We start from the raw sequence: 13,734 nt of genomic DNA on the forward strand, positions 1-13,734 counted from the left end.
AAAAAGTAAAAATAATGAAGCAAAAGCAAAAGAAAAGAGTAGGGCAACTCATGGGGTAGGTACACTTACTTAGCATGCACACGTACATCGTCACCATCACCATGCAGCAGGCTGTTACTGTTTGGAACCCTCCATGCTCCAGCCCAGAATGCGGGGTACAGGCATGCACTGCCAGGCCCCAATGCTGACACAGGAGCTTTTCAACGAAATAGCTATTGTTAGAATACTCTGTAAATTAAAATTACCTGATATTATTTCTCTTTTTAAACTTTGGAAAAACATGTATTATTTATAAGTAGAAATAATTTTAAATGACACAAGAGCCTATCAATGGAAAGACAAACACACTTGAAAATACATATGCCTATTTCTCAAATGTAAACTATAAAAAAAATTCATTTTCAACATTTAGAAAAACAAATTACAAATTAACTCAGCTTTCATGCTTTAGATCTTTACATCAATTTTGTTTCTCAGGTGAGAGAAAGCTTCTTTTTTCTTTTTATTCTCCTCTCTCTCTTTTCCTCCTAGTCCCTCTCTTCCACTTCCCTTCTCCCTCTAATCCACTCCTTTCCCATTTCCCTTCAGAAAAGGGTAGTGCTCCCAGGGAGAGCAAGGAAGCATGGCATATCAGGCTGCAATGAGACTAGGTACCTCTGCTCATATTAAGGTTGCCAGGGGCAGCCTAGTAGGAGGAAAAGCATTCCAAAAGCAGGCAAAAGAGTCAGAGACACCCCGACTCCCACTGCTAGGAGTCCCACAAGAAGACCAAGCTAAGGATTGTAGGAGCCAGAGGGGTCAAGGACATTACCAAACAAAACAAAACCTACAAAAATCAACTAACTTTGGCCCACAAGGGCTCATAGAGACTGAAGTCACAATCAGGGAGCCTGCGTGCGTCTGACCCAGGACTTCTGTGTATGTTAAAGTTACTTCACATTATTCTTGAAAAGAAATTTCTGGCCAAGTTGTAAGCATTGGGTTTTATTATAAAAACATGTCTGTTAGGCACAGAGTCTTTCAGCAGTTGGGGTTTTACGATTTCTCATAAATCTCTACTTTAAAATGTTCATTTACAGGGCCGGGCTTGGTGGCGCATGCCTTTAATCCCAGCACTCGGGAGGCAGAGGCAGGCAGATTGCTGTGAGTTCGAGGCCAGTCTTGTCTACAAAGTGAGTCTAGGACAGCCAAGACTACACAGTGAAACCCTGTCTCAAAAAACAAAACAAAACAAAAAACAAAAACAAAACAAAACAAAAAAAAACCCCAATCAATCAATCATTCAATAAAAATGAAAAATTAAAATGTTCATTTGCTCATTTAATATTGTGTAGTAAATTTTTAAAATTATGTATATGACAACTTTGCCTGCATATATATCTGTGCACCATGTGGGTGCCTGGTGCCCAAGAAGGCCAGAGAGGGCATTGGATCCCTTGAACTGGAGATACAAGACAGTCTTGAACTATTACATGGGTACTCAGAACTGAACCAGGGAGGAAGTCAAGAGCTTTTAGCCTCTGAGCCATCTCTCCAGCGCCTCGCTAGGTTAGTGCTTTTAAAGGTAAACAAACATTAGAAAAGTTTATGCATAGTAAGAGACTCAATGGGTTTAGTAGTGTCTTACGTCAAGGAAATTGGAAGATAGACATGAATTTTACTAATTAACTATTTGGATCTTGGGTTCAAATACTGAAGCTTAAGAGTTTTTAAAGTAGCCAGGAGGTGGTGGCAGATTCGTTTAATCCCAGAACTTGGGAGGCAGAGGCAGGTAGATCTCTGAGTTTGAAGCCAGCCTGGCCTACAAAGTGAGTTCCAGGACAGCCAAGGCTACACAGAGAAACCCTGTCTTGAGAAAAAACAAGCAAGCAAACACACACACACACACACACACACACACACACACACACACAGAATTTTAATAGTGATGTTTTTTAAAAGGAGACAAGAGCTAGAGGGCAGGATATGGTGGTAGTACATGCCATCCCCAGCACCTGAGAGGATCGACAGTTGAAGATCAGCCTAAGCTGCAGAGAGACCACTCAAAATCAGCAAGACCATATATAGCTTGGTGTCTACATAAAGCATACATAAATTTACATTTAAAACACTCAACCTTTAAAACCATGTTTTCAAACATGAAATGTTTGAGTACTTAGGGATGTAAACTCACAGTATGTAAAAGAGTAGAAATCTCCAGGTAAGAAAGTATGAAGTTGGTCTTGGGAAAGTTGATAACATGATGATGCTTTTATGTCAGCCTCACAGCCTAACAGAGACCCTGGCCAGCGATTTCTAAGCTAGAACAGCAAATTCAAGGTAAAGAAAGGCTTTAGTGTTCTGAGTCACAGTCCCCAAATAAGCTGAAATTCCATGGTCTCCAGAGAGCTAATTAAGAACTATGTTTAAATTATTTCCATGTTTCAGAGTTCCCCCTCTTTGGATTCAGAATGCGGTTGAGAGGTGTGACCCCAGACGGTTTTGTTTTCCCTCAAGGGAAATACTCAACTGCCAGAAAGACTCACAGAAACACCTCCGTACAAAGTTGTATGCTCCATCTGGATAAAGTTCTTCGCTGTCCTGTTAGTCACTCATGGAAGATTGACATTTGAGGCTGCTAACACTTTAAACCCATTGCCACGCCTGGCACAGCATGGCGGGGAGTTATGCCCAAGGAAAACTTGTTGAATGCAATTTCATTTACAGGCTGGGTGAAGTCAAGAGCTCTTCCATCTGCCAAAGGCAGATGTTGCTAATTTTGTTCTTAGAAAGCCATCTCTCTCTCTCTCTCTCTCTCTCTCTCTCTCTCTCTCTCTCTCTCTCTCTCTCTCTCTCTCTCTCTCTCTCTCTCACACACACACACACACACACACACACACACACAGTGTATCTGAAAGAAGTGACTCTGGAAGTTCAAAAGGCTATGCGTGCCCTTTCAGGAATAGTGTGGTTCTTGAGAAGTGACAGTTCGCCTTGTTCAGAGGAAAGGTCAGTAGCCCCGAAAGGGAATCCTGACCTGCTCACGTTCCTTCCCGGGAACGTTCTCTGAGCACCCTTATCTCTCAAGTTCTCTAAATGGTGGCGCTGAAGACTGGCTGCTGTGTTTGGGGACGGGCAGATGAAGGACAGGGCACTGCCTGGTGGATGCTCTGTTGCAGCAGCGACCTGGGGCTTGTTTGAGTGCCTGGTCGGGCTGCTAGTAAGCGGTGCACAGTCCCATCTGCAGTTTGCTTGCTTACTCTCGGGTCCGGTCCCCGGGGACGCCTAGGGCTTCCTGGCTCCTTCCCCCACCCTCCCCCGCTTCCCCCGCCTCCCCCGCTTCCCCGCAGGTCTGCAGAACACTGCCGGGAGGTTTCCACTGCCCTCGGCCCAGGGCGCCCGGCTCCTGTCGCCGCCCCGGAATGACCCTTGACAGCCGCCCGCTCTCCCAACTGATGGAAACCCCATTCACTCTCTGTCTCTCTCTCACACTGTCTCTCTCTTCTCACACACACGCAAACAAAAAAACCCAAGTCTGCCTCTCCGTTGCTACCCGCAATGACGTTTTCCCCTCGGGTCCCGCCCCTCTGGGGGCCTGAAATTTTGGGATTGGTCGAAGGGCTGCGGTGACAAGGCCCTGATTGGGCGATCCACGGCTGACTGACAGCCGGGTGGCCACCGCGCCCTCCCCTTCCTGGAGCGCGCCTGTGTGTGCTGTGTTATGCCGGACTGAAGGGAGGCGACCACGGCGGCTCTGTTTATTGTCCCTCTCGGCCTGTGCTCCCGAGGACCGGGTCACACGCTGCTCGGACGGCCTTTGAGGCGGTGGCGGCCTCCAAGGCGGCGGCAATCGCGGCGGGCACCCCGCGGCTTCGGCGGCGGGAGGAGAAGCGGCGCTTCGTCCGTGTCGCGGCCCGGGCTCGCGGCTCGTAGCCGGCCCGCTGCGGCCCCTGTCGCCCCGCGCCGCCTCTTCCCCGGTCTCCTGTCGCACGCCCGCGTGGGCCGTGTGGGCCGCAGGAGGCCGCGCCGCTCGGCCAGCCGTCCCCTCACCCTGCCAGCCGTCGGCCGCGCTTAGGCCCGGGCGCCGCGCTCGAGTTTGAGGGCGGCGGGCGGCGCGGCCTCCTCAGCGGCTCGGGGCCCGCGATGGGGCGCGGCTAGGAGCGCGGCGCGCAGCAGCGGTCAGTGCGAGCGGCGGGCCCGGCAGCCCCGGAGCGCGAGCAGCCCCTGGCCTGCGCGGGAGGCGCTGCTGCCATGGCCAAGTCCAGCCTCGCGGGCGCTGACGGGGCGCTGACCTGGGCGGTGAGTGCGGCGCGGGCGGGCGCATTGTTCGTGGGCCGTGGGAGATGCGGGCGGGGGCCGAGAGCGCGGCGGGCGCCCTGTCGGGCTGCAGGCAGGGCCTACCCCTGCGCGCATTTTCTCTCGGCTCTTCGCCTCCTCTAGGCTCAGGCCGCTGGAGGATGCTCGCCTGAAACTTGAGGGTGCACATCAAGACGTGGGGAGCGTGGGGAGCGGGGGGCGCGGGGGGACCGCGATTACGCGTGCCTCTGGGCCGGCGCTCCAAAGCGCAGCGCCAGAAAATAGTGCAGAACCTGGGCCCTGTACTTGTGCCAAAATGCTACCGCTTCCGGCGGCCTGCCCCAAAGGAACGTGAACTTGAATGGCCACTGCGGTTCGCGCCTCCCCTGGAAGGCTCTGTTCCGCCGAGAGGGTATCTGGGATGACTTTGACAGCAGGTTAGAGACCGCAGTTGGTCCATCTGCCGGTGGGATTATTGAAAGAGCTTACTTACGTCAGCCTCGCGAGTAGGTCGTGTGGGGGCCCGAAGGGTGTCCCCAGGAGGTGAGGGGGTGCTTAAGCCTGAACTTGGAGGATTGAGGAGCTCAGTTCTCGGTGGGAAGTGGAGGAGGGAAGCGCAGCAGCAGCAGCAGCTGTTGGAGGAGGATTCCCACGACAGATCGATAACTCCAGCATTTCACTTACTCAACGCTGAGTTCAGACCTGGGTCATTTCCCAAACAAAACACTAGACTTAGCCAAATTGGGGATGGGGGTGGGGCGGGAGTTGTAGCCAGGACGGAACATTTACTCATTTTAGGGACTTTAACACACCCCCTTCCTGACGATCTCAATTCCCCGCCTTTTAAACACACTAAGGAACTTCCGTATTGGTTGGCTTTTGTGTGTGTGTGTGTGTGTGTTCCTTATTTTCTTTGTTTCGTTGAGGTTTAGAGGAGTCTTGAGCAGCAGTCGTTCCTGTTGACAAGTGTTGCTTATAAAAAGGGGATTCTCAACACCAGGAAGGTAATTTAAGCATTTGCATTACTGTGCCAAGGTACTTTGCAGACTAACTTGCCCGGTTCTTATCTTCAAATCTCCAAAATTACGAGTATTACTAGACAATGCGGTATGAGAGTGTGTGTGGAAAAGAAAAGTTAGTGGGCACATGTGTCCTTGGAAAGAATGATTGAAATTCCTGTCCGTTACCTCTGTTACTAAGACTAAGCATCTGAAGATGCAGTGTGATGATGTGCTAGTGTTACTCATAATTATGGAAGCATTGAGATCCTAGCAGCTTGTTTGTGACTTGGTTCCACAAGAGCGAAATTTGTATTTATTATTTTATATGTATGGGTGTTTTGTCTACTTGCGTGCTTGTGTACCACTTGAGTGCTTGGTGTCTAGGGAAGCCAGAAGAGGGCATCAATGTGCTGGAACTACAGCTACAGATGATTGTAAGCCACTTCCTTTCTCTAGAAGAGCAGCCAGTGCTCTCAACTGGTGAGCCACCTCTCAGATTCTGTCACCATGGCAAACACTTTGTGTCACAGTTGGATTGTTTTTAACTCATGGTAGCAATAGTTCGCTGTTATTAACTTTATAAACAATTTAATGGACACTTTGTCTTTTAAGAAAATTGGAAAATAATTTACATACGAAATTGAGCAAAACTTGTAGAATTTCATTCAAAATTGTAAAAAATCTATTTGAAACTAAAATAGACTTATTGGTTAAATTTACTATAAAGTAGATTATGGGAATTTCAGTAAAATAAAAATTTGATCTTATGAAGTATATCTTGTTGGATTAATTTTCTGAAAAAAACAATCTTATTAGAAATCCTCTTTCAGATTTGCTACATGCTTTATATTAGTCATATGAGCATCTTTATATCTGTAGTAAACCTCATAGGCTGCTTTAATTTCTTGTGTGTGTATAAGAGAGGAGAGTGTTCAAGTGCATATGTGTGTGTGTGTGTGTGTGTGTGTGTGTGTGTGTGTGTATGTGTGTGTGTGTGTGTGAAAGCCCACCTATGAGCCCAGATGGCTTTGAACTTGTGATCCTCAATGCTTAGCTTCATAAGTGCCCAGATTATTCGTATGAGTCATTACGCAGGGCTGACTGGCTTTCTTTCCTGGAAAATGATAAGTGAGTTGATACGGGCTTTGTGATACAGGTTCATATCCTGTCTGCAGTGCATATTGTAGGTGAGACTTTTTTCAGGGAACTTAAACCTTTGTATTATTTTTGGTAAGCAGGGTATTGAGAATTGAGTTTGCATGCATCACTGCTGAATTAATGTTTGTTACTGGCAAAGTTTAAGAAAGCCATAGTCTGGAATAATTGTTTGCTTTTGATTTTACATAAACTGTTTTAGCTAGGTGGTGGTGGTGCTCGCCTTAGTCCCTGCACTTGGGAGGCAGAGGCAGATGTAGGAGAATCTCTGTGAGTTCGAAGCCAGCCTAGTTTACAAATCGAGTCCAGGATAGCCAAGGGTACCCAGAGAAACCCTATCAAAAAAACAAGCAAGCAAGCAAACAAACAAACAACAACAAAGTTTTAGCTAGGTGAAAAATTAAATAAGCTTGGGGGCTTATTTCAGTGGCTTGTGTTCAAATCAGTAAAGCTAATCTTACATTGGGACCAGATTGTGGGCAAGGAGTTGCTGTACTCCCTTCGATGAGTGTGTGTTGATACTGTCTTGTGATACAAGACTACCTTTTAGTGTCAAACAACACAACAGAGTGGCTTTCAACACTGCCGTTCATTTTTACTTATGATTGATTTGATTTTGGTTTTCGGTATCTTAACTAAAATTTTAATAATTTAAAAAGAATATGGTATAACTTTTTACAATTAAAATCGACACAACCGTGAATCTTTGTTTTAACATGTACATATATATTAAATTTAAAGCAATTAGTCAAGTTTCTTGAATTTTTAGCTTGTAAAACTTGATTAGTACAACATGATATTCTTTCATTCTGCTAATCTTTATTATCAGGTTGTAGCAAATGCTTGTGGTAATACTAGAATATACATTTATGATTGTTATGTTTTTTTTCAATGAATACTCAAGCTTGGGAGATTAAATAGTATAGTAGGGGAACATGGAAGGGGTAGGAAGGGGGCCGTGAAATGGAGGAAAAATGTAATTCTATTTTAATTAAAAATAAAATAAAATAATTATCTTATAGCCAGACTGTCAAAGTAACTAAAAATGTGGTAGCCAGAATAGTATACTATGTATCTGTTATCAGGCTTCAGTAGAACTCTTTTCAGGATCACCTACCTTTCTCCACATTACTTTGAAATGATGCAGATCCTAGAATCTGATACTTTATCTGTAAATACTATAATTTTTTATCTCTGAAAGTTGTTTGTCTTTAAAAATATAATCACAGTATTATAGTTTCTTTAAAATATATTACATACTTTTTTACTGTGGATATTTTTAAAAATACATTTATAATTTATTTAGATTATAATTACATCATTGTTCCTTTCCATTTCTTCCCACCAAAGTTTCTCATGTACACCCTTGCTCAATTTCAAATTCATAGCCTTTTTTCTTTAATTATTGTTACATATATATGTGTGTATATATGTGTGTATACTACTAAATAAATAAATACAATCTGCTCAATCCATATATTGTTACTTGTATGTATATGTTTTCGGGGCTGTTTGGTATTGGGTAACCAGTTGGTGTTCTCTTCCCTTGGGAAGATTATGTCTACCATGCTCAGCACTCTTTAGTTGTGTGTAGTTCTTTGTCTGGGGTTGTGGCCTCCTGATCTTGCTCCCTTTCCTCTTAGTTAACATGTCTATTCATGCCAGCCTTGTTCAGGTCATGCTTAGGCAGCTTGCTTGGTGAGACTGAGATAGCTCCTGAGAGTCCTTGGAGACACAGTATCACAGCAAGCTTCCTGTCTTTCTGGCTCTTAGCAGTCTTTCTGCCTCCTTCAGTCCTTCTTCATGGTCCCTGGGCTTTGGGTTCAGGGGCTCTGATGTAGGTGAATCAGGTGGGATTGAGTGCCACATCCTTCACTCTGATTAGTTGTGATTTTCTGCATGTGCATTTTAAAAATTATTACATTTATTGATTGAGTGTGTATGTTTATTTGTACATGTGTGTGGGTGCACATACCACAATGCATATGTAGAAGTCAGAGGTCAGCCTTTGGAGTTGGTTCTTTCATGCGGGTCCTAAGGATCAAACAAAACTGCTTTGATGGGAAGTCCTTTAAATTACTGGTCTGTCTTGTTGGCCCATATTACAGATATTACTCATTAAAGAAACATCACTATTTTTAAACATTGTTTAAACTTTTGTTTTAAGAACTTTACTGGGTGATTAATGCAAGTCAGTGTTTATAATCTGTCTCCTCTCCATTGAGGCTAGTTTCTTATAGTTGCCATACTGAAATGACCTCTTACTATTTCCCTTACATATTTACATTTCATCCAGAATGCTTCCTTCTTCCCTCTAGCAGTTTAATTATTATTTTTATTTTATTTATTTATTTGAGACAAGGTTTCTTTGTGTAGCCTTGGCTGTCTTAGAACTAGCTCTGTAGTTGAGGCTGGCCACAAGCTCACAGAGATCCACCTGCCCCTGCAGATCAAAAGAATGCACTACCATTACCTGGCTAGCGGTGTACGTCTGAACTGTTCTTTAAAGCTAGCTTAAGAGTCTTACCAAACTTATTTTTCAGCTTATGTTCTTGCTATTTATTCTTTCGTTTATGCTCTTTTTAAGTCAAACCTTTGATACTTTATCATAAAACATGTCTTTTTAGAGGATGTTCATGTATGATAGTTTTATCTTAACAATAAAGTAAACGTATGAATTCCAAGACCATATATTTTTCGTCTTTATATTCTTTGTAATGTTTAGCAAAAGTCTGGATATATAATCCATCCTCAGTCACTGTTGATGAAATGAGTATTCATATGCTACCTTCCTGAAGCTATCATTAGTTAAACACTTGTAGATAGCAAAACTCTCTTCACTACATTCTCCAGTAAACGTAATCTCACAGTATTTAGAAGTACTTTTTGTAAACTGAGTAGAAGTAAGCTCTGTCACCTGTAATCTATGGTCTGTTAAACACTGAGATGGTGAGAGTTCCATTCTACTAAGTACACTTTTAAAAGCAAGCCTTTTGTGTATTTCTAAGACCTTACTACAAATAGGACCCCTGTTTTAAAGAAAAGCTATTATTATTCCGAGTTGTCAAGAGGGAAACAGGACGTAGAGAATAGATCAGGAGGTAGTTGTGACCTGGGCTAGTTCTCAGCCATCATTCACTACAGCCTTCCTCTAAAACATTAAAAAGCAAAACAACAGGACAGAGACTATGAGATAAGCCTGTCTCCTTCTGTCTACTGATCTTTTTACTTTGATTGAACACACACACACACACACACACACACACAGAGAGAGAGAGAGAGAGAGAGAGAGAGAGAGAGAGAGAGAGAGACAGACAGACAGACAGACAGACAGACAGACAGACAGACAGACAGACAGAGAGATCTGTCTTGGAAAACAAAAACAAAAAAGTCACCCTTCTCTTCCTTCTTCTTTCTTCCCTCTCTTTCTTGTTTCTCTTCCTCTGTCTCTGGAGGTACCCCTCTCACTTCTCTCTCCATGCTCATTTAATAAATTCCTCCAAATAATGATGATGATTATCTCCCTTTCAGGGTGTATGTACCTCGGTAGTATAATAGCATAACGGAAAAGTATGAACTGTGAACTCAGATCCCGTGGTTTCATAATCTGGCTACATTAAATGATATTTTTCTTCAGACTACATGCACTAGGGAATCATGATGGAGGCATCTTCTTGGTGGAGCTCTTACATAAGTACTGGGATGCTCCAGATACTTCCTATCATGTTGGCTCATAGCAGCTGTCAGATGAGTGTACACACATCTCTAACCTGCTTTTATCTTGAAGAAAGCTTGGTTTGTCCTTTGGTTTGGGAGGGTATTTCTGAAGGAAATGTGTAGATAGGAGTTTGCAGTCCTTGTGTATTGAAGCTGATTTCTGATGTTCCTAATGTCTTCAGCAACATTGTTAAAACTGGCTAAGCTTCTTGGCACCTCTTTTAGAGATAAAGGTAGTGTTGATAACCCAGGAGAAGGCCTTCTTGTTTCTTCTTTAGCTGTTCTCCCCTCAGGCAGGGGAGTTTGTACTTAACATCTTTTTCTGGGCAGAGGGCCGGCCATCCCATCAACTAAATAAGGGGCAATTTCTTTCTCTCCCCATACCTCCAGATTTTGATTTTCAGTGCCCTGCCCAGAGTAATCTCTAGAGTTAAATTTCTGCTAATCTCCAGAAACTGAATGAGGCCTTTCTGCTAGAAAAGCTTGTAGATGTTTTGTGGGAACCTCTTGTGTTGGGGCTAGTGAGCCAGTGAGTAGTTCTCAGACATTTGTTGAGAACAGGAACATAATAGACAAGTTGGCTGAAATGTTAATTTCTGCTTTGCCAAGGTTGCCTGTATTTTGGTTTACCCAGAGAGAAATGAGAAAGTTTGGGCTGCAGAAGTAATAGCTAGATATAAACAGTGCCTCTAGACAAACATTCAGTTTTATTTTAGTTTAATTACATTTTCACATGCATGAATTAATAAGCTTTTAATACCCCTTTGTGAATTCAGTATAGAAAATTAAAAATGTATCAAAAATAAAAATAAAACAACCCACATTTATGCTTTCTATAGATAAGTTTTATTGGCATTCGCTTGGGTGTATATATATATGTTTATATTCTCTGCTGTGCATGTGTATATTTATATAATTTTTCTGATAAAGTGGACTCTTCGTTCTTTTGTAACTTTCCTCAACAAACATAGTTATTTGTTTCTTATGTGAATGTGTCTGTGCCTTTATGTACACATATGGGTGCAGTGCCCGGGAGACTAGAAGAAGGCATCAGACTTTCAGGGACTAGAGATACAGGTGGTTGTGATGTGGGTGCCAGGAACTGAACCTAGGTTCTTTTTAAGAGCAGCAATTCCTTTTCACCATTGAGCCATCTAGCCTTGGAGTTTGCTTTGTATCCCAGCTGGCCTCAAATTTGTGGCAGCTCTTCTGCTTCTGCTTCCCAAGTGCTGGGAATTCAAGTATATTCCACCATGCTCAGCTTAATACTGTAGTCTGATGAGCTACAAAACAATTTTAAAATAGTTATATTTATGTTGAATCTATCGTGATAGAAGTTTCTTTTTTTAAGATTTATTATTTTGTTTTATTTACATGTATGCCATTATGTCTTAGTGATTATCTACTTGTGGCTGTCTGTAGTGAGAGCAGTGCTTCTCAGCCTTCTTAATGCTACAACCCTTTAATACAGTTCCTCATGGTGTGGCCCCAACTATAAAATTGTTATCCTATTGTTATGAATTGTAATGGAAATATCTGACTTGTATAATATCAGATATGTGGTCTCTATGAAAGCGTCATTCGCCCCCAAAGAGGTCATAGCCCACAGGCTGAAAACTGCTGCTAGAGGCTAGAAGAGGACAATGTCAGATCCTTTAGAGCTAGAGTTTCAGGTGGTTGTGAGCCACCTGACATGGTATCTCAACTCAGGGCCCTTTAAAGAGCAGCATATACATTCTTTCTTCCCCCTCTTTGTCTGTCTGTCTGTCTGTCTATCTATCTATCTACCTATCTATCTATCTATCACAATATATCCTGAATACAGTTTCCCCTCCCGTCAGTCTTCCCAGCTCCACATTCCCTCTCTTCCCTCTTCCTCAGAGTCAGTCCTTTTCATTTCCTCTTCAGAAAAGAGCAGACCTTCAAGAGATTACAGTCATAAGGGACAAAACAAGATACAATAAATCAAGGCCAAAGCCCTCATCTCAAGGCTAGACAAGGCAACCCAATATGAAGAAAAGAATCCCAAGAGCAGGCAAAAGAGTCAGAGATACACCTGCTCTTGCTGTTAGGAGTTCCACAAGAACACCAAATTCACAACCATAACATACACAGGAGGACTTAGTGCAGACCCATGCAGGCACTGTGCTTGCTGCTTCAGTCTCTGTGAGTCCACATGTGCCCTGCTGAGTTGATTGGTAGCCATGTTCACCATAGCACACATTCTTAACTGCTTAGTCATATCTCCCCTCTTGTAGACATGTTTAGTTTTTTGTTTTTTTTATTTCTGTATAATCAAGCATGGGTAAATTTATTTATCCTGAAATTCATCAATTTCTTCTAGGTTATCTAATTGTTGGCATATAATTTTAGCTGTGTCTTAGAAAAGCTGTCTTTTTGTGACAGAAGTTGTAATGTGTTTTTGTTTCAAATTCAGCTGCATCTCTTTTGAAAGAACTTAGTCTAGCTAAAGTCCGTTTGTTACTTTTGTGATGCTGTGCTGAAATACCTGATGGAAACAGGGAGAATGGATTTATTTTGGCTCAGCAAAATGTCCTGGTGGAGGAGGTGCAGTGACAGCAGCATGTGGTGGTAACTGTTCACATCAGGTAGATCAGGAAGAAGAGTGTTGTAGCACTTCGGCCAAGGTATCTTTCAAAGAACCAACCTTAGTGACCAATTTTTTTTGTAGCTAGACCTCATCACATTAAAGCTCCACAGTCTTCCAAAGTAACACTACCAAGCATTCAAACTTGAGCCTGTGGGGGCATTTCAGATTCAAACCATGGCAAAACCCCTGCTTTTCTTATATTCACGGCCATCTCACAGTACACAGACTACTCCATCAAACTTTTAACATTGCTCTCTTCTTACACACAAACTAATCTCTTTTTGACCCTTTATAAGATGAAAATGTTATAAATATCAATGTATGATAGCATGCAGTTGATATTACTGTTCCAAAAAGAAGAACAAAAGATCACCAAGGAAAGACCAAACCAAAGAACACTACTCATCAGGACAAACCCTTGAGTCCTGCAGCCCTACCATGTAGTACCAAGGGCATATAGTTGCAATGATGTGAGCTTCAACAGTCTAGAGCAGAGCCACCCTTATGTCCTAGCCATTTGAAACCCATATGTGCCCTCTTGGTCTGGGTCTACTTAATGCTTGTAGTTTTTCATGGGGGTCTCCATTTCAAGCAAAGCATTATTCTCATAGTTTGATAATCCTCTTATAGGTTACCTTCTGCAGTTACCAACCTTGTTAGACACTACCTGGTCTCATAGGCTTTTTTCAAATTTTTGATGGAATAGTCTATGATTCTGTAATTCCTACACTGTGAATATCTGCAAAAACAGAATCACAGTTTCAGCTGCATCCTGGCCCTTTTGGATCACAACTTTTGTGGCCACTGAATTTCTGGACAGTTAAGTCTGGGAAACACTTCCTAGAGAGTCCTAAATAGTCAGAGCACTCCTGGAGCACTCTTTTAAGGGAATTCTTTTAAATGACTTTATAGTTTGGAGCCTATGTTGGATGGAGTCTTGCCAGCAGTTCTTGAATGCTTTTAAAGTCCGGTTGT

The 13,734-nt window shown here is 43.0% G+C and overlaps 1 protein-coding gene across 2 annotated transcripts in view; it reads left to right on the top strand.

The window, feature by feature from the left end:
• The first annotated feature begins 4,134 nt into the window (after positions 1-4,134).
• Positions 4,135-13,734, top strand: part of Top2b (DNA topoisomerase II beta) — a 64,270-nt gene continuing 54,670 nt past the window's right edge. Inside the window, exon 1 of one of the 2 annotated variants that reach the window (XM_051140089.1) lies at positions 4,135-4,278. In XM_051140089.1, coding sequence (XP_050996046.1) covers positions 4,231-4,278 — 48 coding nt within the window. In that variant the 5' untranslated portion in view covers positions 4,135-4,230. The remainder of the gene's footprint in view (positions 4,279-13,734) is intronic. The other variant, XM_051140078.1, reaches the window with a different exon arrangement.

This window comes from Acomys russatus, chromosome 3 (assembly GCF_903995435.1).
Source record: "Acomys russatus chromosome 3, mAcoRus1.1, whole genome shotgun sequence".
Classification (NCBI taxonomy): Eukaryota; Metazoa; Chordata; class Mammalia; order Rodentia; family Muridae; genus Acomys; species Acomys russatus.